Source organism: Accipiter gentilis, chromosome 7, assembly GCF_929443795.1.
Source record: "Accipiter gentilis chromosome 7, bAccGen1.1, whole genome shotgun sequence".
In the NCBI taxonomy this organism is placed as follows: Eukaryota; Metazoa; Chordata; class Aves; order Accipitriformes; family Accipitridae; genus Astur; species Astur gentilis.
Genome location: NC_064886.1, coordinates 15,395,892 through 15,419,374, shown reverse-complemented (window position 1 = coordinate 15,419,374; position 23,483 = coordinate 15,395,892). Strand labels below are relative to the sequence as shown.

General features: G+C 52.0%; 1 protein-coding gene across 4 annotated transcripts in view; it reads left to right on the top strand.

Annotated features, from left to right (window-relative positions):
• SGSM1 (small G protein signaling modulator 1) overlaps window positions 1–23,483 on the top strand; it is a 48,953-nt gene that overhangs the window by 14,290 nt on the left and 11,180 nt on the right. For 2 of the 4 annotated variants that reach the window (XM_049805979.1, XM_049805982.1), the window contains exons 4-18: window positions 8,096–8,258; window positions 9,082–9,234; window positions 9,806–9,873; window positions 10,399–10,544; window positions 11,012–11,143; window positions 11,711–11,835; window positions 13,845–13,912; window positions 14,373–14,536; window positions 15,066–15,195; window positions 18,130–18,268; window positions 18,654–18,718; window positions 19,119–19,264; window positions 19,904–20,032; window positions 20,518–20,700; window positions 23,119–23,190. In XM_049805979.1, coding sequence (XP_049661936.1) covers window positions 8,096–8,258; window positions 9,082–9,234; window positions 9,806–9,873; window positions 10,399–10,544; window positions 11,012–11,143; window positions 11,711–11,835; window positions 13,845–13,912; window positions 14,373–14,536; window positions 15,066–15,195; window positions 18,130–18,268; window positions 18,654–18,718; window positions 19,119–19,264; window positions 19,904–20,032; window positions 20,518–20,700; window positions 23,119–23,190 — 1,883 coding nt within the window. Of the gene's footprint in view, window positions 1–8,095; window positions 8,259–9,081; window positions 9,235–9,805; window positions 9,874–10,398; window positions 10,545–11,011; window positions 11,144–11,710; window positions 11,836–13,844; window positions 13,913–14,372; window positions 14,537–15,065; window positions 15,196–16,845; window positions 17,026–18,129; window positions 18,269–18,653; window positions 18,719–19,118; window positions 19,265–19,903; window positions 20,033–20,517; window positions 20,701–23,118; window positions 23,191–23,483 lie in introns of all 4 variants that reach the window. The other 2 variants (XM_049805983.1, XM_049805981.1) reach the window with 2 other exon arrangements.

Genomic DNA, 23,483 nt, shown 5'->3' with positions numbered 1-23,483 from the left:
TCCCTGAAGAGCTGTTGGACTGTGTGTGCCATACATGCTGGGGCAACTCTGGGAGAGAACTGTGGAGCAGGAAAGGACGAGTGTTTGTATCTCAGAGGTAGCGTGGAGCAGGAGAGAGCAGCCTTGTGACAAGTGCCACCAGGAACAAGTTTGAGGTCAGGTCTCAGCACCCTGCCTGGTGCAGAGCTCGGCAGGTCAGCGCATCCTGGGAGGAGCATTCAGGGCAGCCCGCCAGCTCCCGTGGAGCAGCACGGTTTGTGGCAGCCCAAACTGCGACTGTGATGCAGTAATGTGCGGTGTGGCTGGCAAGCTTGTTTGGCAGCAGTGCCCAGGCTCCTCTCAGAAGCTGCACTGCACGAGAGAAGGTTTCTGGGGGCTGGACCAGCCCACAGAGCGGTGCTAATGGCCCAACATGTTGGCTTGCCACCTCTTCTCTGACAGATGAAAACAGAATTTTGCCCTTTAATAGGATCACTGCTGCTCATCAGGGGAGTCTTTGCAATAAAGGTGGTAAAATGAGATTATTTCTATTCTTTTGGCCCTTCTGTGCAGCTTTGGTCACCTGTCCAAACTGGAGAATAAGTGTCTGCCTGGACAATGCCCAGGTAAAACAGCTTTTTTCAGCAGTTTCAGCTGTCCAGTCTGCCAAGTGCTACCAGGGTCAGTGTTTGCAAAAGTACGGAGACCTGACTGGTGGACTGGGGGGTGTTTGATGAATTTCAAACCTAGGCAGAAACCAATTAGTCTTACTCTGTTGATAACAGGGTGAGCACTTCAGGCTGTTGGATCGGTGAGGTGGTTGTAGCCCTGGCTGTGGAACAGGCCCTTTGTGCTAGGTGCTGCATGGATAAGAAAACTCCTTGGCCCGTTGGAGGTGCAGGTGGGATGGAGCTGGAGCCAGATGGGGGCCTCAAGGAAACAAAGGGACAGCATTAATTAGAGATGTGAGCTGTGATTTCTGTGCCCTGTCAGCCCTGTCAGTCTCAAGTGTTTACCCACTCACCCAGAGCTCAAGAGCATGCTTTGGCAAGGCGCCTGGTGCCCTCCATCTGCCTCTATCCCCTCACTAGCAGCTGTCTGAGAGTAGGATACTGGTTTGGGGAGACACCAGTGACCACTACGGAAGAAGAGCAAGTCCCTTGCTGTCCTGCAGCTTTGTAGTTGGCTTGCACAATGGTGGTTTTCCCAGGTGCTTTAGTTTTTGAATCTGTTTATAGGCCCTTCCCTTGGCAGTGTTATATAGAGCAGCAGTCAGCTTTGCAATGGACTGTTCTGCCAGACTCCTGCCAGATGCAGTGATTCTCCCTCCAGGTACTGCTCTCGGGGATGTGGATGTAAAAGCTGTTGCTGCTGGTCACTGACAGCACTGGGCAAATGATGGAGGTAGTTTGCTGAAGGTGGCTTGCTGCGGGCTAGTGATTCTTCTGTGTCTTACCCTGTTGTGCCTCTCCTCTTGCACATGTGAGATGAAGCTCCATCCACCAAAATCAGTGGAATTTCCCTCCTTGGGATGCTCCTTGAATTTTGCAAGAAAAGGTTCCTACACTGGACTCCTGATGGAAGTGGTTGGAGTTCCCTCTGCCCGCTGACGCCCAGGGCAGGATGTCTTGTCCTACAGCACAGCATCTGTCCCTGCTCGGAAGGGGCTTTTGGGGAGTGTGGCATGCGTGCCTGTGCCCCTGGCATGGGTAGAGGTTCCATCTGCAAGGTGGGTGCTGCCCTTTCTCCTGGCTCAGTCTGATCTCACACACTCACTGGCCGTGCACCGCTGTGGAGGAAGCTGTGCTTCCCCTGTGGTTTAGCAGGCTGCGGTGCTTGCCCACTGCCCTCTCCATTTCACACATTTCTACTGAGAAGACAGACAGGAGGCATCATCGTAGCTCCGCTGGAAGAAGCTGTGCTCCCTCTCTGCCCACTCACCAATTTTGCAGCCCTGGTGCCTGTGCTATCCCCCACGTGCCGGCTCTCCCTGCTCCCGGCTGCCATGGTAGCGTCTATGGTAACATGCAGAGCGATAGCTGAGCAGGCAGGCTGCAACGCTGGTGGCTGCAGAGCTGGAGACTGGGCCCAGTGATGCCGTGTTGTGGAGGTGGTGGTGTGGGCTCCCTTGGCCTGAGCCTTCCTAATAGCCACGGCCTTCCTGCTCGTCGTGGTCCTGGAGGTCTGTGTGGAATCCCTGGGGACACCACTGTGCAGAGCTTGGCCTCTGCAACATGCCAGGCTGGTCCTGGAGCAGGTCTCGGGCACCTCCTTGTCCCTTGCTGCCATGCAGTGGTGAACCCCTGAGACCAGGGACCTTCCCAGGCCAGCAGTTGCCTCTGCAGAGCACTTGATGGCAGAAGCAACCTGTACTCCTTTCTGGAGGGCACAGAGCTGCTGACAAACCTTCCCTGCTTTCTGCAGAGAAGCTGTGTTAAGAGAAGGAGGCTGGCTGTCCCCTGCAAGCAGTTTCTTTAAAGGGCAAACCAAGAAACTTCCCTGTCATCCTGTGGCTCAGCCGTGGGACTGAAGGTGCCAGGAACCTCTCTGCTGCTCTGCTCTGACACCACGAGCCCTGGCTTCCAGGTAAGGGGGGTGGCAGCCTGTTCTGTTTGCAGCCTGATCTGCTTGCTGTGCCTGTCGCTCTCAGCAGAGATGTTTGCTGAGTTACAGTCAGCTGCGCTTCCAGCACGCCCAGGCTGGGGCCATGTGGCTGCTGCTGAGCAAATGCAGCAGACAGCGTGTGGAGGGGGAGCGGCATTCCTCAATTTACAGATAGCTGAAGGGCAGCTTGCTAATTTGGAGGCTGGGAAGAAAATGACAGAAGTAGGTAAAAACTAGCTTTTGAAGAAGTTGCTCCAAGAAGGCTCGTGCAGTGCTGTCGCCACTGAATAAGGCCGTAGCATCCATAGGTACAGGCACAAAAAAGAAAGAGAAGGGAGCTGTGAGGAGGTCTCCTTCTCTGCTTTGGAGAGCAAAGGGGCTGCCTTCTTCCTTTTCTCCTGGGCCCTCGTATAAAAGACATGCAGATGCTTGTTTCAGGCCTGTGCGCCTTTATACGCTGTCGACCGAATGGCATCGAAAGAGCAGAACAGACTTCAAGGTGTGACTCATTCTCTGCTTTTCTGTGCAGCACGAGGCTTCGCAGCCTGGAATTATTTATAGCCTCCTGCAACACAGAGCTGAGGCATCCAGGCACGAAGGGCTTGTTGGTTCCTTCTGTCTTCTTAACGATGCTGCTGCACTTTCACTGGCTTCTGGTGTCTACACCTTCTGGTCTGTCTGCTGTTGCGCTCTCCTTTGAATGATATGCGCACCTTCCTCAGTGTTGTGACTATCCATGAGCCGGGTGAGCTCATAAATAACCTCTTTTCCTGACAAGCAGAGCATGCTGCTGCAAGCCTGGCTCTGGCTAGGCAGAGCTGCCCTTTTCTCTGGGGAGAGCCGCCTTCCTCACAGAGCCTTCCTCACTGAGCCCTCCTCGTCCTCTGCGTAGCCAGCGTACCGCAAACCCTTTCTGATGAAACCAGTGGTCTGGCAGGAAAGGGCAGCTGCTCCCAGCTGCCCTGTTTTGCCTGCAAGGGAAGGGTTTGAAGCAGACAAACGCGAGTTGGCATCTGTCACGTTCATGCTGCCCTGGGAGGCTGATGGAGAGCTGGCGGCAGGGCTGGGGGCCTGCGTGAGCCAAGAGGCTTGTTGTCCACATCAGTGCCGAGACTGCCTTCGTTCTCAACCCCTGAGTGGTTTGAATTGTGCCAGGCCAGAGCACTCTGAGGATCTCAGAAATATCTTTAGTCTTTTGCCAGGAATCAAAATTCCCACCTTACCTGGGTGTAGCTGCGTGGAGACCCTGCACCGTGTGTCTCTGCTATAGATTATATCCTTAGGGATGGGGAGAGTCTCTTCGAAGCATCTGTTTGCAGTGGTGACAGTAGGCAAGTTATGATCTGGGCTTAAAAAATCATAAGGTTAAAAAAGAAACTACCATTACCCCTGCATTTAGTGTGGACAAGGTGCTCTTGGTTTGTGTGCTCAAGCCTCAGCCCTTGGGAGAGCACAGGGAGTTTTTCCTATGGAGACTGCACATTTGGGTGTGGTTTTGCCAGCAGGAGTAGTGTTTTGGAGACGTTCAAGCTACAGTTTTGAGGACAGATGCTGATGACTGCTCCGTCTTGCTGGAGCGTGCTGGGAGGCTTTTCAGCAGTCTGGGTTTTCTCCCGTGTGCTGCTCCCTAGCTGGCAGGGAGGTGTGATGCACTGGCCGTGACGTGAGCAAAGCAATCTGCTGCTCTTCTGCACGAGCATGAGTGCTCTCACTCATCTGCTGGAAATTCAGAGTGGAACCGATGGCACATTGAGCATCTGGTGCCCAACAGAAGTTGTCTGTCGGGGTGCTGTGAGCCGCGGTGGCCCCTCAGCTGGGCTGCTTCACACAGCCCTGTGCTTGCCCAGGTGGGGTGTCATCTCCTGGCAGTCCAGGGCCCAGCAGAGGAAGAGGGTGCCTTGTTTGCTAAGGCATGTTGGTGGGCAGCGGAGGCAGACCTCATCTGCCTGCCCCAGGCTTGCTTGCATGACTTGTCTCTGGCGTACAAGGGTGGGTGTGAGTCACAGAGGGGCTTTTTGGGCTCGTCTTGCTTGCCTCCTGCTACCATGTGCAGCTGGCAGAAAACTGGGCCCTGATAAGTTGCTTTGGGCAGCATACATTGATTTGACAGCTGATGGCCTGGCAGAGCTGGGAGTGCCACAAATCCAGCGCTGCTCTTGCACCATGTCCAGCAGCTCCGGTGCCCAGCTGTACCAGGTGAGCGTTGGAGCCCAGCCAGGCTAGCTCTTGCTGCAAAGAGCTGGAGATGGCTGCTTGAGAACAGTGAAATCCCCCAAAATACAAGTTGGAGGAGAGGGTGATGGTGCCCTGCCTAGTGCTGGCAGCAGACACTGGGGCTGAAGTCCAGCTCCATCGGTAGAGAGCTGGCATGGGCAGTGTGGTCCCACAGAGATCTTGCCCTCGGTTCCGTCTCAGTGGAGAGGGAGTACTTGTCCCCAGGTTTTGAAGGTGCTGCTGTGATTTCTTGTTCAGCTGTGTGTTGGCATAACCTTACATTCCCAAAACAAAGCTGTGGCTTTTCTGCTTGCCATTCCACTCCAGCTAGCTCCTGGCCTCACTTGACTGGGGTTGACTCCACTGTGGGAGGTTAGCAGCAGAGATCTGCCTGAGCTTTTGGGATATGCCTGCTCCATGGCTGGACACTCTAAAATGGGCATGACTGGATGCAGTCTCAGGCAGGTAGGGTTGTTTGTGTCTGTCACTTGTATTTCAGCCTTGGAGCACAGAACAAATGAATGAAGGGATGTGGGGTGGGATGAGTTGAGTGTGTGAGGGAGGGGCGGGTCTTCTTGCATTTGGTCCCAAAGCCATGAAGCAGTCTGATCTTACTTTGCAGCTGCAAATAATCCTCTGGGACAGGTAGGAAGACCTGTCGTGCATGGGCCATGCTATTTGCAGCATGTCTGGCCTTCAGGAGGGTTTGTGTAGGGCTTTAAAAACTAGGTATCCATCCAGTGGCTCTGAATGGCTGGTATTGGGTGAGCAGGACTCTGTCTGGCCCAAATGTGTTGCTTTTCTGCTGTTAGCACAGGACGTGTCTTGCAGCACCTCAGATGCTGCACACCTGCCCTGCCTGCTTGGTGGTGAATTTGGGCATAGCACTAAGAAGGGCAGAGCTAAAGAGAGTCTCTCTCAGACCTGGGAGCTGATGTTGATGGGTCTGCACGAAATATCTTTTAAAATGTCTCCATAGAGTTGTTCAGCTGTAGGAAAAAAATGCCCTTCCAAGCGAGAGGCAAGCTTGGAAGCAAGAGAAGCAAGCAGCTGGGCGGCTGCAGGGAAGGTTCAGCACGGCTGGCTCTGCAGCGTTGGGTTCCTGGGGAAGGCGGGGTGCCAGTGTGCCAGAAAGCTTGTTGTCAGACCCAGATCAATAGCCCGCAGAACTGTGGGTCCGTGTAATTTTCCAGTGCTTTGATCAGCCTGTTTAATAAGTCTGTGTTTGACACTAGACATCCATCCTGAGCCCTCCCAGGGGACTCTGGCAAACAGATTGCCAGTGGAGCCTGTACGTGTGCACATCTTTCTGTCTCCCATCGCCAGCAGAGCTGGCTACCCGCTTGCTGCGTACCTGGGCAGGGAGCCTGGCAGGAGAGGGCAGGCGGCTGGTGCTTTCTGGGCACTCACTGTGGTTTGGTGAGTGCCTGATGCTGCCTTTTGGCAGACCCCAGTGCAGCAAGTTAGGCGAAGCCTTGCACGGGGACTTAACTGCTGAGTACCAGCTGCCAGGAGCCAACTGAGTCACCACTGAGCTGGGAGGGTCTCCGAAGCCAGACTGAGCTGCTGGCATTGCCTGTGGTTTATCCCCAGGTTCTCTATTGCATTTAGGTTTGTCAGGAGAACGTTTGTGTGGACGGTGAGATTTTTTGTGAAAAAATTGCGCCGTTTCCTCTGCTGCTTTAGGAGTCCTCAGTGTACCTGCTTCTCACTCCGGAGCTTTCTCCTTCTCACTTGGACCATCCCAGCACAGGGGGCCAGGGGGCAAAATCTCCTGTTCCATCCCTCAGACTGGGCCGAAGGGAAAACTTCAGGGAGTTTTTTGGTTTCTCTATGATCTGCAAGAAACCTGCGAGGAGAATGTCAGCCTGTTTATCTGCATAGCCAAACAATTATCCTACCTGGAGAAGATGCAGCACGCTTGCTTGTTAGTTGTTGCATGTCTGATGAGGACATTTTCCTGAAGGCCAGGTGGGGATGTTCTCTGTCTTAAAATATATTGTCTGAGAAGTTTTACATCCCATCCTTCCATCTAGCCCATTGGTTAATGATGGTGGCTGGACTGATCAGCACACTGGAGAGAAAGGAGAGGGACTTGTGTGCTGAGCTTGCAGAGGGATCCCAAGTCTGGTGTGCTGTTGGCAGTGCCCTCCCCAGTGACACTGCAGAAGCCTGCTCTCTGTCCCAGGCTTGGCTGGGGCTGCTGGCCCCATAGACAGTCTGGTCACCTGAAATGGTTTCAGGCCCCTTTAACCAGGGGAGCAGAGCCAGATGCATCACTGTGCGGTGTACAGCCACACTTAGGCTCCAAGCTGTTAAACTACAGATAAACTGTTTACTCCCACAGGCTTAACCTGAGTGACTCTGTATGAGCAGGCTGTTGGCAGCTCCTGACCCATGCGATTACTGCCACGCCATGAGCTGGTCACTACTCTGCTGGGAAAATCACCGCTCTGCTAACAGCAATCGTGCTGGCACAGACCTGGAAGCAGGATGCAACCTCCGTGCATGCTGAGATTTCCCTGCGTTAGCATCAATTTGTTTGCGTTCAGGGTATCATGTAGTGGAGCTGGATCCTGGCACTTTCAGAACAAAGGGCTGTGAGCAAAGCGGTCCAATTCTTTTCTCCCGCTCTGTTTTTATGAATGAGCAAAGTGCCTTGATAAATCCTAATCCAGGCTGCTAGCTTGGCACGTCAGCGCAGACTGCTCACTGTTGGTGGCACAGAGGTACCATCTCTGTGGTCCAAAAGCTGCACGTTCCCATTTTATCGCCAGTCTAGTAAGGTCTCTTTAGGCTGTTGGTTGGTCAGATAAGTCAGTCCAAGACAAGTTAGTCTCCCTGACCAGTCCCTCTCAGGTGATTTCAGGGAGACCCTGGATCTACTTTAGCAGGCTCAAGTTAACTTTCCTTTGAAGTTCTTGCATCTTGGCACACCCACAGTTCATGTTTACTTCCGTCAAGCTAGTCGTTTTGTTCAGATTAGCCGAACTTCTAATAGACTTCACCAGCCTCAATTTTTCTTCTGTTTTGCAAAACTAATATTGTACCTCTACACAGTCAGCAGAACTGATGACTCTGCAGTCAGAAAAACCGTACCACTGTCTGCTGCTTTGGGTCAAAAGACATCTCTGTTCCCTAATCTCTCTGCCTAGGCAGAAGTAGAACATGGCGCTGGTTTCCTCTTGGGAAGCATTTCTGATGTGGAGTCAGGTCATGGATGCAGCAGAAGACCGTCTGTTGTGATGTGAGCTCCGAGTTTGCCTGCTGCTTCAGTAACAGCTTTGCTTTGTTGCAGCTGCTGTGGAAGCCTGTGTGTTGTACGGCTTGAAGCGGAGGGCAGCAGGATTCCTGCGCAGCAACAAGATAGCAGCTCTGTTTATGAAGGTGGGAAAGAGCTTTCCTCTGGCAGAGGAGCTTTGCAAGAAAGTGCAAGACCTGGAGCAGCTCATTGAGAATGCGTAAGGCACCAGCATTGCTATTATCCCACAGGTCACTCATGTTTTGGTGTGGGTCTGTAGTTTGGGTGTGGCTGTGGATCGCAATGCCCAACTTGAGCCTCTACAGAAGGAATTGCTTTTTCAGTGGAGCAGAGTCCTGTCCTGGGCTTTTGATACCTTGACTGAACTGGTTGCTCTTCTAGGAGACTGTGAGTTGCGATTGTGGTTTAAGCTAGGATGGACGAGTTCTTACTTCCTCTGCCCCTTGTCTCAGGGACAGCTCAGCGTGTTTGCTCCTGAACTGTCACAGTTTATGGACCAGTGCACTAAGCCAACTGGAACCAAACTTGGTCTGCCTCAATGTGCAGGGCTTGAACCTGCATTAATTCAACTCCTGTTTGAGAGTGGCTTACTCATCCTTGGACAGGAACCAGGGAGATGGATGGAGCAGCTACCTGGGGGCAGGAATCTTTATGTTGTCCTAAGATAAGCTGCTTTGCTTGTGAACTGCTGTCCTCAGGCACCAGTGGAAAAGGTGTGTGGGTTGGAGGACTGCTGAGGCAGAGGCTTGTTTTAGGGTGCCTTTACAGTGGGAAGCTGATGTAGTGAATTCATTTTTCACATGTAAATGTGTGCCTTCTGGAGTAGGGGGTGGAATACATGAAGGCAACAGTCTCCAGAGCCCTGTCCCCATGCGGTTCCCTGGGCATTCCCCAGCCACCACAGTCAGCACCACTGAAATCCTGGCCTCATGGCCCCACAAGGTGCCATGAGTGCCCTAGGCTCCTGCAGTTCTCAGTGATGAGCCAGTGATGTTGTTGTCTTTTGCTTTGTACCTCTAAAGACGAAATCAAGTCCAGGGCATCCCGGAGAATGTGCGTAAGATGCCGAAGCTGCCCAACCTGTCTCCTCAAGCCATCAAGCACCTCTGGATCCGCACAGCCCTCTTTGAAAAGGTCTTGGATAAAATCGTGCATTACTTGGTAGAAAACAGCAGGTGAGTGCTGGCACAGGCCAACCATTTGCCTGTCCCAACTCACTGCCAGCATCTGCCCCTTTCGATGGTGCTGGAGGTGTTCCTAGCTGAGCTGTGTCCAAGTGGGCCAGAGAAGTCCCTGCATGGGACAGGCCAGCTTTGTCACTCTGTGCCTATCACGGGGACTCTGACTGATTGCCTGCTGCTGGTGGCCACCATACACTCCCTAAAATAAAGACAGGCCACACTTGCTCTGCTGACGGCTGGGTTGTCAGGGACTGCATTGTCCTTGCTCTTGACTTCTGGAAACTGCATGCTGAGATGTCCTGTCCTGGTAAGGTGTCATCTACAGTCCTGGGGATGCTTTGTTAGGAGATGGTGGTGCTTTCACTGTGCTGCAGGAGGGCATCAATTCCCCAGGAATTTCATGGCTAGCAGAAACAGCCTGTTAAGGGCTTCTTGCCCTTTTACCATCAAGGAGCGATAGAGAAGGAGAAGGGCATTACAGTGATTTAAACTACTGTCTCTATCATTTTGTAGTCCCAAGGGGTTGAAATGCTACAGCATTCTGCTTTCTTTTATTTTTTTCTAGTAAGTATTATGAGAAAGAAGCTCTCCTGATGGATCCTGTGGATGGGCCAATTCTTGCATCCTTATTGGGTAACACTTTCCTCTTACCCTACTTTGATAGCTTGCTTTCCAAACCTGTGTTCCCAGTTCTGTGATCCGGGATGTGAAATGCAGTTGTTTCCTAGTAAGAACTTCAGAAAACTTAATAACCCTGGACAGGTAGCCCTGTGGCTGCTGAGCAGTGCATACAGGTGGACAGTTGCAAGGCTGAGCTTGAGGGTTTCCTTTCCTTGCACAGGCTTCAATAATGCTGATGGGCATAAACCAGGGCTGAAGCCAGGATCTGGGAAGCAGTGCAGTGCTGCAACGCAGGGCTTGGTATGGACGTGACCAGGCAGGCAGTGTGTTATTGCTCACTGCCAAGGCCAGCTAACCCCTCTGAATTATTTGCTGCTGTTACACAATGCAGCAATACATGGTGAGCCTGGTGCTTGCTGTCTGCTGTCCTACCACCCCTGCTCTGAGGTGCTGGGCTCTGGGGATCAGAGAGGTGACCACAGTCATTGGAACAACTCCGATGACTTCCTTGTGTTTACGATTTTCTTCTCTGTGCAGTGGGGCCTTGTGCACTAGAGTACACAAAGATGAAGACTGCTGACCACTTCTGGACAGACCCCTCAGCTGACGAGCTGGTTCAGAGGCACCGGATCCACAGCTCACACTGTCGCCAGGACTCGCCCACCAAGCGCCCGGCGCTCTGTGTGAGTAGGGGGATGACCAGGCTGGGAGTGTGACGGCCCCTCACAGTGCTCCTCCTGGGGTGCACAGGCAGCGCTCACCAGGGCTTGAGGCTCCATCTGCTTGAAAAGTGCAGTTACTTGAAGTCTTCAAGACAGAAATGCTGGGAAAAAGGGCTGGGAAGACTGCTGGACCAATGCGGCACTGTGTCATGGGGTCTCTGCCTTTTGAGAACTTTGTGTGAACGAAAAGCAAAGGCAGCTGAAGTCTGTCCTGTTTATTGCAAACAAAGCACACTCCTGGGACTTCTCTAAGTACAGAATCGAGCTTGGCCAGAGCCAGGAATCCTCTTAGAGAGCACAGGGGGCAAGATTTCTAGTAGTGACTTTCTTAAGTGTATAAGTGAAGAGGGAATGAGCTTTCAAGAGAAGCTTTTTGAAAGCAAGAGGCATCTGTGCTCACCTCACGTTTGTAGGTGGATCTCTTCCAGATTCAGAAAAGGCATTCAAGTGGCAGTATGGATGACCGGCCATCGCTGTCTGCCAGGGACTATGTGGAGTCACTGCACCAGAATTCCCGAGCCACGCTCCTCTATGGCAAGAACAATGTCCTGGTGCAGCCAGTAAGTACCTGCTGGGGCATCTGGGCTTTAAAATGCAGCTCTGCTCCCTGCTGGGTAATTCTGTCCCAGGTTGCTCTTTGATGAAGAAAAGCACAGTCTCATTTTTAATCTGGGAAGGCAGTGACTGGTGGTATGGATCCTCCCAGTGGAATGGAAGAGCTCTGCTTCTGCCTGAGTAGAAACAGGCTCCTCTCCCTGCCCTCTCTTGACCAGAGGCCACAAAATGCCTCCTTTTGTCCCTTCCTGCTTACTGTAGTCAAATAAATGAAGTGCAAACTGCTTAGGTGGAGCTGTTAAGTTTGCCTCAGCTGGGCAACTGCTCTCGGTCCTTCTCCAACCTGGGGAGGTGTCCTGTTGTCTCTGCTGGGAGGTTTTGCAAGGCTACTGTGGGTTTCTCACTGTTGGCAAGTGGATGGGCTCAGGGGCAGCAGGCAGGGCTGTGTTAAGGTCCTGGACTGTGCTCCAGGGCATGGCTCAGCCTCGGGTAGCCTGAGGTGGTGCTTCATGCTTCTGGCGTCTTCCAGCCTGCTCTCACCATCTCTCTCTCTCTGTGTTTCTCTTCTCAAGCGAGATGACATGGAGGCGATCCCGGGATATCTGTCCCTTCACCAGACTGCTGATATCATGGCACTGAAGTGGACTCCCAACCAGCTGATGAACGGCTCTGTGGGCGATCTGGACTACGAGAGGAGGTGACTGGCTCTGAGTGTGCCCTAGCATAGGGCAGAGGGGAGGCAAATGTTCCCCTGGTTCAGAGTTTGGATCTGGTGTCCAAGGCCATCAGTGAGTGACTGCAGAGCAAAACAATCATCCTGGAGTCAGTAACAGGGGAAGGGTTGGGGAAGGAGGCCTGAGGTGGTGGGAGAGGTGGGCTGCAGGAGATAGTGTGAGATGCTGTGCTATTGCTCATCTCTGCTGGGAAGTGTTCAGCAAAGGAACTGGGGGTGCTTGTTCTGAAAGATGCAGAGTGGTTTCATTTATTGCCCTCAGGGATTTTCTCAGGAGAATGCCCTCTCTATACCCTACACAGTGCTTTCAGGTTTATTGTGATTATTTTAGTCTGGGGAACTGAGAAGCTCATAAACACAGGAAGAGTATTGGCAGAGAGGGGGAACATGAGCAGTTCCCAGATAATCATACCTGGGTAACAGAGTGTGTGCCATTTTGTAGTGCTGTTTCGGTGCAGTCTGCAGCTGGCCCTGCGTGCAGATATTCAAAGTCCCTTGGATTTAACAGAGTCCCTGGAGCTTGTTCCTCCAGGTGGCCTGAAGTCTGCTTAGTTTGTTTGACAAGGTGTATTGCCATGCCCTTTTGCCTGGGATTGCCTTATGGACTGCTGGCATTTCTCTTGATAGCTGCAATCCTTTTAATAAACTACAGAATCATGCCAGGTCCCAATTTGCCTGAGAAATTAAACAAAGCAAACAAAATCCCTTTCCACCAGCTAACGCTTCAGGAAAGCTGGAGTGTTTAGGACACTGATTCTTTGTCCTAGGGTAAAGATCTTCTTCAGCAAAACTTGTTCTCAGTTTTGTTTATTTGCAGTTGTAGTTTTTTGGGGTTTGTTTACCTGTGTTCTTTTCATCTCCTTTCTTCTTGGCCCTTGGGCCATTCCATTATGCCTGGTACCCTGCCCCTAAAATGCTATTTTCATCTCTACACTACTTTTCTGAGTTCTTGACTTGGGCGTCAGCCTAAGCTCTAAAACTTCCCAGTGTCAAGATGTGACCAAGGAAGAGAGGAGTCAGATGGCAAAGTAAGTATGAATCTTCAAGGAATGACTCTCACACACCCCTTCCCGTCCTTAACTGTCTTCATGAGCCATTTTATCAGGCCTTTATTTTAATTGCTATTTTTGTGAAGTGGCAGATAATGCTGCTCAAAATCTGGAAATTCACTTTGTTGAAAAGAAGTAGGATGTTATTAAATGCTGACAACCTCAGTGCTTTTGCTAGGCTCTCCATAGAAAGGAAACCCTGCGTGAGACCACATGTCTCCTGGAGACACCCCCTTCCCTGACTTCCTCCTGGCATCTCTCTGGCCTTCTACCCTGCCTGGTGACCAGAAGCTCTCCAGCATTTTCTAGATTTGCTAGGTCACCTTGAGGTGCCGTTGCTAAGGGAGCACAGTTCTCAAACAGAAGCAACTGAGACTAAATCTATTTTCAGCTTTGAAAAAACCCACAAGTTACGAGGGTTTATTTCCCCCCCCTTGGGGACAGGAGCTCAGCAGAGCAGCAGCCCAGGCTTGGACTGCACTGCGCGTTCCCTTGGGGCTCCAGGGCTGCTCCTACCAGGTTCATGGTGTTCTCCTAGCACTGCAGCAGGGCAGGGAGTCCTTTCCGTGGTGCCCAGAGGTGAGTGCTCAGCTCTGCAGGGCTCCACATCACTGGCAATTGCCAGGATCCATGGGCACATTGTCCGTATCTGGGAACAATGTGAGGACAGAGAAACAGCCCGGGCCAGGTGGGACTGGACTTGCCCTGCGAGCTGTAGTGGCTGGGACAGTTACTGGTTCGGGAGGGATGTTGTCACTTGCTTAGGTTGGCTTCATGGCAGTTGCACTGCTGCTGGGACCTCATCCTTTCTGTTGCTTCCCCTGGTGCCAGGATAGCTGGAGGCAGGATCTGGAGCTGATGTGAATAGAAGCAGAGCCTTTTGCATCCCTGAAGCTCATGACTTCCTCTCTTTCTCTGTTCCAGTGTGTACTGGGACTATGCCATGACTATTCGCCTGGAGGAGATTGTCTATTTGCACTGTCACCAGCAAGGTAAGGCCAGAGTGGGGGGCTGCTGGAGGGTGTTATCACCCTGACATTTGCTTCATTACATCTTTGGGGAGTGCCCCTATGGGGATGTTCTGATTCAGCTCCAAGGCAGATGTCCAGAGCTCTGGGTGGTCACTACTATGTAAGTCCTTCTAGGAAAACCTTTAAACCAACTCCTGGCTGTAGTGCTTGGCTGGGGAATGCTCTCTGCAGAGCAATGCTCTGTGGTTTTCACGGGTGTGATCTCCCAGGCAAGCCTTCTCCAGAGCCCCAGACTTGTAGTGGACTTAGAGAAGAACCCAAACAAGGAAAAAAGTTTTGGGTTTTTTTTGGTTTTTTTTTTTTCCTTCCCTATACCAGAAAGACAATTCCCTGAGTTTTCTTTCCTGCCCTCTGCATTTTTGACTGGTAATGTTTCCCACATTCATGTCTGTGTCTTCTCTGTTGTCACTATTGCTAATAGTAGACAGTGGTGGAACTGTTGTCTTGGTGAGCCAGGATGGGATTCAGAGACCCCCGCTGCGGTTCCCCAGAGGAGGGCACTTACTGCAGTTCCTGTCCTGCCTGGAGAATGGCCTCTTGCCCCATGGGCAGCTGGATCCACCCCTCTGGTCTCAGCGGGGAAAGGTAAGCACCCCAAGATTGGGCTTGTTCCTGAGCCCACAGCACTGCGGGTTCTTGCAGGTGTTCCCTTGTGGAGTATCTCAGAGCAGAGCCGATGGGGAGGACTCTTCTGCCTGATGTTAGCGGCTGCTGCATTTTAAACAATCCTCCTCCCTAACCTAAGAACCAAGATGGGCTTGAAACATGGCAGCTTGGTTTAGCTTGTGGCCTTGACCAGCTAAACAGACCCTTCTGGGCAAATCAGGAGGGAGGTGGTATGGGAGTGCTGGCCATGAGGCAGGTTTGGTTCTCATGGACCTGGCTGTGCTGCATGGGTTATACATACCCTGTGCACAAACAGGGTTATATATTCACCACGTAATTGAAAGTTTAATCCAACGGCTACTCCAGCACAGGGAATGTGCAAACGTCATCTGGGCTGAAGAAGCACCTGTTCTTGTTAGGCAGGAGTTTGGCAAGCGAGGCAGTGACCACGCTGGCCTGCGTGGTCAGGCGTGGGGTGGCTTGTGAAGAGCAGGTTTTGTTCACCTAGGGGAAGGTGTTTCCCAAGCTGAGGAAGCGAAGTCCCCAGGGCTCCTCCGAGTCTGCATCCGACAAGGAAGATGATGAAGCCACAGATTACGTTTTCAGAATAATCTACCCAGGGACACAGTCTGAATTTGGTGAGTGCGTTGGCAGAGAGTGTTTCAGGTGGGTTATCACGGGGTGCATGAGCAGCCAGGGACGTAGCCTTGACAGGGACATGGCAATTCGCACCAAGAAATGGTTCCAGAGAAATGGGCTTTGCTTGTAACAGTACTGCCTTTTATTCAATGTCATGTGTGGGTTGGGTTTTTTTTGTTTTGTTTAACCTTTCACTAGCTACCGAGTCCTTAATTTCTGCAGCTGCACAACAGGTCACGACTGCCTTAGTGGTTGGAAAAAAAATTCTTGCGCATAATTTCAGTAGTAAGGTTCACTTTGGTCATGTTCCTTAGGGATCACTTCTCACCATCACAAGCCTCCAGGACTGATTCTTCTCTTGCTGTCACCAAGCCAACCCAGCAAGTGCTGCATTAAATCCAGCTATGTTCCTTCAGCATTGCTTCTGCAGCACAAAGAGCCTGCACCCTTCTCTGTGTACTGCCAGGCTTGACCCATGTGTCTTTGCTCCCTAGCTCACAGGGCAAAGGAGAGGATGCTGATGGATTCACCAAACCACAAATCTCTCTTAATGCCTGGTTGTGAATGCTCTGAACAATGTGTTTGGCTGAAGTCACTGTATGTTTGTCCTCACTCTTCTGTGGGATACTAAGAACAATTTTTTTGACATCTGGGAACATTGTAGATGACCTAGAGTACTGTGTTCAGCTCTGGGGCCCCCAATGTAAGAAAGACATGGACCTGCTTGAGCAGGTCCAGGGGAGGGCCATGAAGATGATCAGAGGGCTGGAGCACCTCTCCTGTGAAGACAGGCTGAGAGAGTTGGGGTTGTTCAGCCTGAAGAAGAGAAGGCTCTGGGCAGACCTTAGAGCAGTCTTCCAGTACTTAAAGGGGACCTACAGGAAAGCCAGAGAGGGACTTTTTACAAGGGCATGTAGAGATAGGACAAGGGGTAATGGTTTTAAACTGAAAGAGGGGAGATTTAGATAAGATATTAGGGAAAAATTCCTTACTGTGAGGGTGGTGAGGCACTGGAACAGGTTGCCCAGAGAGGATGTGGATGTCCCGTCCCTGGAAGTGTTGAAGGCCAGGTTGGATGGGGCTTTGAGCAACCTGGTCTAGTGGAAAGTGTCCCTGCCCATGGCTGGGGGGTTGCAACTAGATGATCTTTAAGGTCCCTTCCAACCCACACCATTGTATGATTCTATGATAAGGGGGAAACCCAAGAGTGTAATAGAAGACTCATAGAGTGCTTTTAAAAAGCTATGAAATTTGATCAAAACTTGTTCCTATATTCTTGAGGCTAGAAGGGGGCAATTGCATCTCCTGTGACTCCTTCATAACATCCGTTAAGATTATACTTAATTCTTCCTGCCTTTAGCTGACTAACACAATTCAGTGAGTCAGATAAAAATCTGATTGAGGCTAAAACAGCAGGTAGAGATGCTCCTTTCTGTAGCTTCCTTTTGATCTACCCCTTAATTCCATGCTGGGGGCCAAATTTTCTGTGAAATGAATTGCTGCAATCTCCTCAGCTGGCATCATCAAAGTCTGTGCGGTTCCTGTGGACCTGCCCAGAGGGGGGCTGAACTGCGTCAGTTTGTTCTTCTCTACAGATTCTTCCTTTCTCCCTTTTCATTTGTGCCCTTGTCCTCTCTCTGTGTCTCTAGTTACCATTAATGGTAATTTTCATCCATTCCTTGTGTCTGTGATCTCCATCACTGCTATGAGAGGGAAGATCGCGAGGACTTCAGCTGCAAGCAAGATGGTGGTGATTCCTAAATGGTTTCCGAGTCTTCCCATCACGTCCCGACCTCCCCTTGCCGCTCTGGGGGCCACTCGGCATCGGTGTAATGCGGCTGTCCTTTGTGTCTGGTTCTGCTGCTTGCCTGTGTTGTCACTTGACAATTCCTGCAGAGGTGTCCCCTGTCACTGCTGACTGTCACTGACCCATCAGCACCTGCTCAATATGAGGGAAATAGGAATATTTCAACATTTTTCTTGCTAGTATCAATATCACAAGCAGGGAGAGTCAGTGAGACCAAGGGCAAGTGAGGAAGCCTGCTCCCAGCTGGAAGCTGGAATTTCTACCACGATTTAATTTCCAAGGAGGAGCAGATAGAATTATTCTCCATTAATCTTTTTCTGTATCCTGCAGTTCACCTTCATCATCATGGCCTTGTCCTAGGGAGGCCCAAGACCGAAGGGCAGGGGCCATTCCAGGCCAGGCAGCAGCCAAGCTGCTCAGCATGGGGGCTGCTTGCCTCTCAGGGCTGCACATTCCCCTTGCACTGGCCCTGCACCTGGCCAGTTTACAGGGCGGTACCTGAGCAAGATCCGAGGCTGTTGCAGTAACACTTTGGAGTTTAAGCAGGGATTTAGCAAGTGACAACATGAAGAGCTACTTGCTCCTGCTGTTCCTCTCAACCTCTTCATCAAAGTCTTTACCTCCTGTCTTGTGATTTGGATGCTCCCTTCTTTCCCTGAATCTTGGCTGGGATCCTTATGTTGGAGAGATGGGGGCTTTTTCTTTCCGGTGATCCACCCTGGAGCAACGGTTGATTTCAGTCATGTTATTTCTCATCTGTCTGACAGTCTGCTGCAGCCCCTTTTCTCCAGTCTCTCTGGATTGGGCTTTTGTTTTCTGCATTGATTGGCACGCAGCAGTTTAAGATTAGCTTGCTGAAGGCACCGTAGTTAATTAGCAGATGGTTTTCTTTCACTCTCTCTCATCAATGCTCTTTGTTTCCTTTCCTTTCTCCTGAGCTCACCAGTGCTGGTGCTGTGATTACCTGGTGTGGGTCCTCCCTGGTTGCTGGAGTCTCCTTGGGAAGAATGTGGGATGCTGCATTTGCTAGTCAAAGCTCTCATCTCTGTTGACCCCCCCTGGGCTCACCTGACTCCAGGGGCAGTGCCAGACAGTAGCTGATGCTCCTCTCTCTGCCCTCCTACAGTGCCCCAGGACCTGATGGACACACCGGGTGCTGGTCTGCCTCCCATGTGGCAACCCAGCACTCGCAAGTCCTCCTGTTCCTCCTGCTCTCAGAGTGGCTCCTCTGACGGTGGGCCATCCAACGGCTGCAGCCACGAAAGGTATGACGGCTCTACTGCTGCTTGCTTTGAGAAACACAGGTAAAATAAAACAAAGGTTACAAGTGAAAGTCCAGCTGAATGGCTCAACTAGAGCAATTATGGTGCAAGTGATGTCTCCAGCCTCACACTCAGCTCGGTTGTCTAAGGACCATTTGCAGGTGCAAGTGGGATGTGTTCAGGCTGAAGTGAGGCTTGTCCCCTCATCTGGGACATCTCAGCTGCTCTGTGGCCATGTCCTGGCAGCAAGAATTGCTGCTCTCGAGCTGAGCAGAGGTCCCATGGTGCACCTCTGAAGGCAAAGCTGGCACAGTCAGATCAAAGCAGGGGCTGAGGGAATGCGTTGGAGCATTTCCTCTCCTCACTTCCGATATGTTTTTATTGGCAGAGCTCCGCTGAAGCTCCTGTGTGACAATATGAAGTACCAAATCCTCTCCCGGGCCTTCTATGGCTGTGAGTACTTGTCACATCCATGATGCCTTGAGATGTCTGATGGGCAAGGGATAAGGTTCTGGGCTCTGGGCTAGGAGTGGTGCTGAGGCAGTAGGGCAGTGGCCAAGGGTACTGGGACCAGTCTGTTGCATGCAGGCCCCTATTTACACATGCTCAGGATTGGGAACAAACATCTGAACTCTGATCCTCCGACTTCAAGCCCAGCGAGCAGCAGTGGTGGTGGTACAACAGGATGAGATACTGACCTGTCGTCCCAGTAGACTCCCTGCTTTGCTGCTTAGGCTGGATGTGGCTTCAGAGGGTCTCCTTCAGGGACCAGATTCACCAGAGATTTCTCCTGCACTTCATCCTCATGGCTCCCCGAGTTCCTTGGCTGAATGTTTGCTTCTGCCTGATGCAGGGCTGGCCTATTGCAGACACCTCTCCACGGTGCGAACCCACCTGTCTGCATTGGTTCACCACAACATCGTGTCTCCTGATGTGCCCTGCAATGCCAGCTCAGGACTGACTGTGGACATATGGCAGAGATACCTGCAGGACAGCACGGTAGGGCCAAGACCCTTGGGATATGCCAGTTGTGGTGGGCTTGAGATGTCCAGGGCAGCGTCACTTAAGTGGTCATAGCATGGTAAGGTACAGCAAATTGAGAAGTTCACTGAGAAGTCACACAGCCTGCCCCAGGCTGCACATAGCCTGGGGCTTCTAATCCTTGACATGTGGAAGCTGGGGAATGAAGGCTGCTCCTTTTAGCACGCTTCTGTTCAGAGCCTGACTGCAGCAGTGTCTGTCACCCTGAGTACTGTGGTCTTGAGGGGGGTCCCAGCATGCTGTTACAGCAGAATAGCTGGAGAGCTGTGACCACTGAGCGCTGCAGTCCTGATGTGTTGCCAGGGCTCAGAGGCACAGCAGTGACCTTGAGTGACTTTGGGCCACTTTCTGGCTGTGGTGAGCCAATGTTTCCCAAAATATCTGTCTGCAGGGGCCTCTGGCTGCACTTAAGCCCAAGTGGAGATCTGAGAGAGCATCTGCAATGAATGGGCAGCAAGTTTGCGGGTGGTCAGCATCTGGGCAGCACTCTGGGTGCTGAAAGGCAGCATGGCTGGGCTGGGGTTGCCCTTGCATCTGCCAGCTGATGGGCTGTGGTCCTGGCTGCATCTGTGTGCTTACTCAGAGCTATTCCCACAGAGTTACGAGGACCAGGAGCTGCTGCGGCTGATCTACTATGGTGGGATCCAGCACGAGATCAGGAAGACTGTCTGGCCCTTCCTTTTGGGCCATTATCAGTTTGGGATGACGGAGGCAGAAAGGAAGGAGGTTGGTATGGGTGTGCTGCCAGCTCAGCAGCCTGCTGTAGTGCATTGATGTGCCCTGGATATTTCACAGCTTAAAGTGTCTATGCCAGCTGGAGTCCACCCTGTGAACCCCACTGGGTGTCGTCGTGTCCCCTTTGTACTGCGGCTGTAGATAGGAGGTGGGAGAAAGACTCAGAGAAGCAGGAATTGATAGGACCAAGCTCAATGCTCCCCTGTGCAGCTGCTGGCTGCTTATGTTCAGTGCCCTGCACACCTCTGCAAGGCAGGCAGGAGATGGATAGTCATTCTTCTGTCCTAATTTTTGCAAGGTTTTGTGAGTCAGGCTCTGGCTGGCACTGTGTAGGAGATAGGTGACTTTATGTCCCATCTAGCCAGAGTTAATACAAGCATGCATTTCTCTGTGCAGGGCTGCTTGGGGGATGCAGGAGGTGCTGGGCTTTTCAGGGGACAGCCGTTCAAAGACCCTCTGTCTCTTAAACGCTGCAGGCTGACGACCAGATCCGCACCTGCTATGAGCACACCATGGCGGAGTGGCTGGGCTGTGAGGCCATTGTCCGGCAGCGGGAGAAAGAGTCACACGCAGCAGCTCTGGCCAAATGCTCCTCCGGGGCCAGTCTGGATTCCCACATTCAGAGAATGATGCACAGGGACTCGACGATCAGCAGTGAGGTGAGGGTGGGGGGGTTCAGGGAGGGCTGTGCCCAGCTCGACTCCGTGTTGGCCTGTGCTACAGGGAGGGATGGAGACACAGCTCTTGCTCACCCTCCTTCCCTGACGTCTGCCTGCCTCTGTGCCTTGTTGCTCACTGTAATCCACGCAAGTTAGGACTAGAGCTTTCTTACCTGTTTTCTTTCGTCTGGTCTTCCAGAATGTTTAGAAATAGGGAGCGAGCATCTCCTGCGGTACAACCCCAGTTTCCATACTGTGTGGTACTGCACTGACTGAGAGGTTTTGGTCTGCAGCCTGAGTGATGTATTGGAGGTCTAACAAACTGGCTTTGGTTCTTGCAGCCACAGTATCCGCAGTGGCACTGAACAGCTCTGCATCTGTGACCCTGGGTAGGGGTGCTGGGCCCAGAGGGCCTGAAAGCCAGGGGCAGCTGGGAGAGGGCAGGGGGTCCTGGCAGAGGGCAGTGGGTCAGCCAGGATGCCAGAATTCATTTGTGGAGCTGCGTGTCCAAACCAAGAGGCTCTCACCAGTCCTGTGAAATTTTCCTTGTGGGTATTTCTGGAGAACAAGAAGTATTCGCTACCTGGTTTGCACACAGGTACAAACTGGTGCGCATCAGGATTAGCTCCATGGAAGTCAGTGTTGAAGTAGGGGGAGGGAGGAGGACCATGTTTCTGGCACTGAGGGGCTGTGAAACAGGTCAGTTGGTGGCTTGGCTCCCTCTTCATCAGCTGCTCAGCACAGAAGCAGCCTGGGCCGCTGCCTGTGGGCAGGAGGAGCGGGTTGGCTCTAGGACTGGCTGTGAAGGAGCCTCCAGGGCTTGGGGCAGCCTTGGTACACCGTGCCATTGTGGGACAGATCTGGGACAGAGCGGGGCCCTGGCACGCAGCTCCACGGGACTGGCTTTTAGCAGTGCAGTGAGGAGTTAGATCCACAGCCCAAACCAAAGGGTGTGGAGGGAAAAGCCTGTTAAAGGAAGGGCAGTCCTGGGAACAGAGTCCAGGGAGTGTTTCTGTGTGGGTTTTGTCCTTGGAGAACAGCACGGCAGAGTGAGCGGTGCTGGGTTATCTGACCTCGCGCTGCTACAGCAGAGGTGAATGGAGGCCAAACCGAAAAGGGCTGGTAAGTGCAGCACTGGAGACTTCATCTGGTTTCCTCTGGGGAGTTTGTGTGGGTGCTTTTGGAAAGAGATGAGCTCAGCCCCAACTATGCAGGCTACGTGTGTGTACAGAGAGGGAGAGATGAAGGGAAGGCAAGTCTGAACCGGGGTCTTTGTGAAAGAGCTGGATGACAGAGGTCTTGCAGGGGATGAGTGGAGGTGGGCTGCATGGTCGGTGCTGCTGAAGCCCCAGGAATCATTCCACATCTTCGCTGTGGTTCTTTTGTATCCATGCCTGCCTGTTCTGGGAACATGAGAGGGGAGCTGGCAGAGTCAATACATGCAAAGGTTTACCCTTTTCCCATCTCATCCTGAAATTTCCTGTTGTAAAATGCTTCCATGGTAATGGAGGAAAACTGTCGCCCTTCCTCTATCCATCAGAGCCCTGCCTAGCAAACACCCACAATACTAGGGTGGGGACAACTCCTGCTGCTGTTCTGAAAGTGCTGTGTTTTCTTAAAACCGTATTGTTTGTGTGTGATGTCATTGCAATGCTCTGTACATCCCAACTTGGGTGCAGTGTGAGTGGCTGCAGGCTCCCGTGCTACAACAAGCCTGGCGTAGGGGCGATTCAGATAACACGGAGAACTTGCTCTTTAGTGAAGGCTCCTTGTTCAGAGGGAATCCACGAGGCAGAGCTCTGAACTGGTTGCTGCAAAGCCTGATGCTTCCTTCTGTGCTTGAACTGGAAGTCAGAAAAAGGTGCTGTTGACTTTTAGAGGGGCTGCCTTGACTGAGTCTGGCTTGAAACATCAATATTTGTCCTTTAAGAAAAGGAAAAAAAACATTAATATGCTTGGAGGGATTGTTTTATAGCCTGTGACTTCATCGTTTATGTAAACTAAGATGGGCTGAGCTGCATTGCTGCCAAATTAGGACAGAGATTTGTAGAAATTTGCACTCCAGGGAGACAGCGTGACCTCTCTGAAGGCCAGAAGAGAGCAGTTTCTTTCAGACCCAAACATACTGTGTTTGAACAACTGGATTGGCCTGGGACTTTGTTTTTTGTCATCTTCTCCTGCAGTAAATGTCAGCGGCAGGCTGAGGCAGGGTGCTACGCTGTGTGACAAATCTGCACGACAGAGGTGATGTGATGTGAACATCTTTCATGGGTCAAATATAAGAATTTATTGGATGCCTTTTCTGCTTGTTCTTTACATGCAGATGTGCCCACCTCTGATAGTGTGGCATGAGCCTCCCCCCCACTCCAGACACCATGCTTTTTGCCTTTTCACTGGCCGTTTCCCTCTCTCTTGCAGTCTTCGCAGAGCTGCAGCTCAGGCCAACAGAATCATGCCCGGCTGCAGAGCGACTCCAGCTCCAGCACGCAGGTGAGCAGCAGCGCTTTGTCCCCTCTTGCTTGTTCAGACACCAGCCACCCAACGGCATACAGCTCCCTGCCCTGGCTTGGGCGGATCACTAGTCAATAGCCATAATGATTTCTGGCAAACAGAAGCGGTAGCTGGAGGAGGTAAATGACTTGCAAACCTGCCTCTGGAGCCACTAAGGTCAGAACTGTGCACTGCTTGGCGGTGTTTAATATTCACCAGCCTGCTCTGCCCAGGCTCAAAGGACCAACCCCTGTGTGGTCTTCACACTTGAGGGACCTTGGCTGCTCCGTATG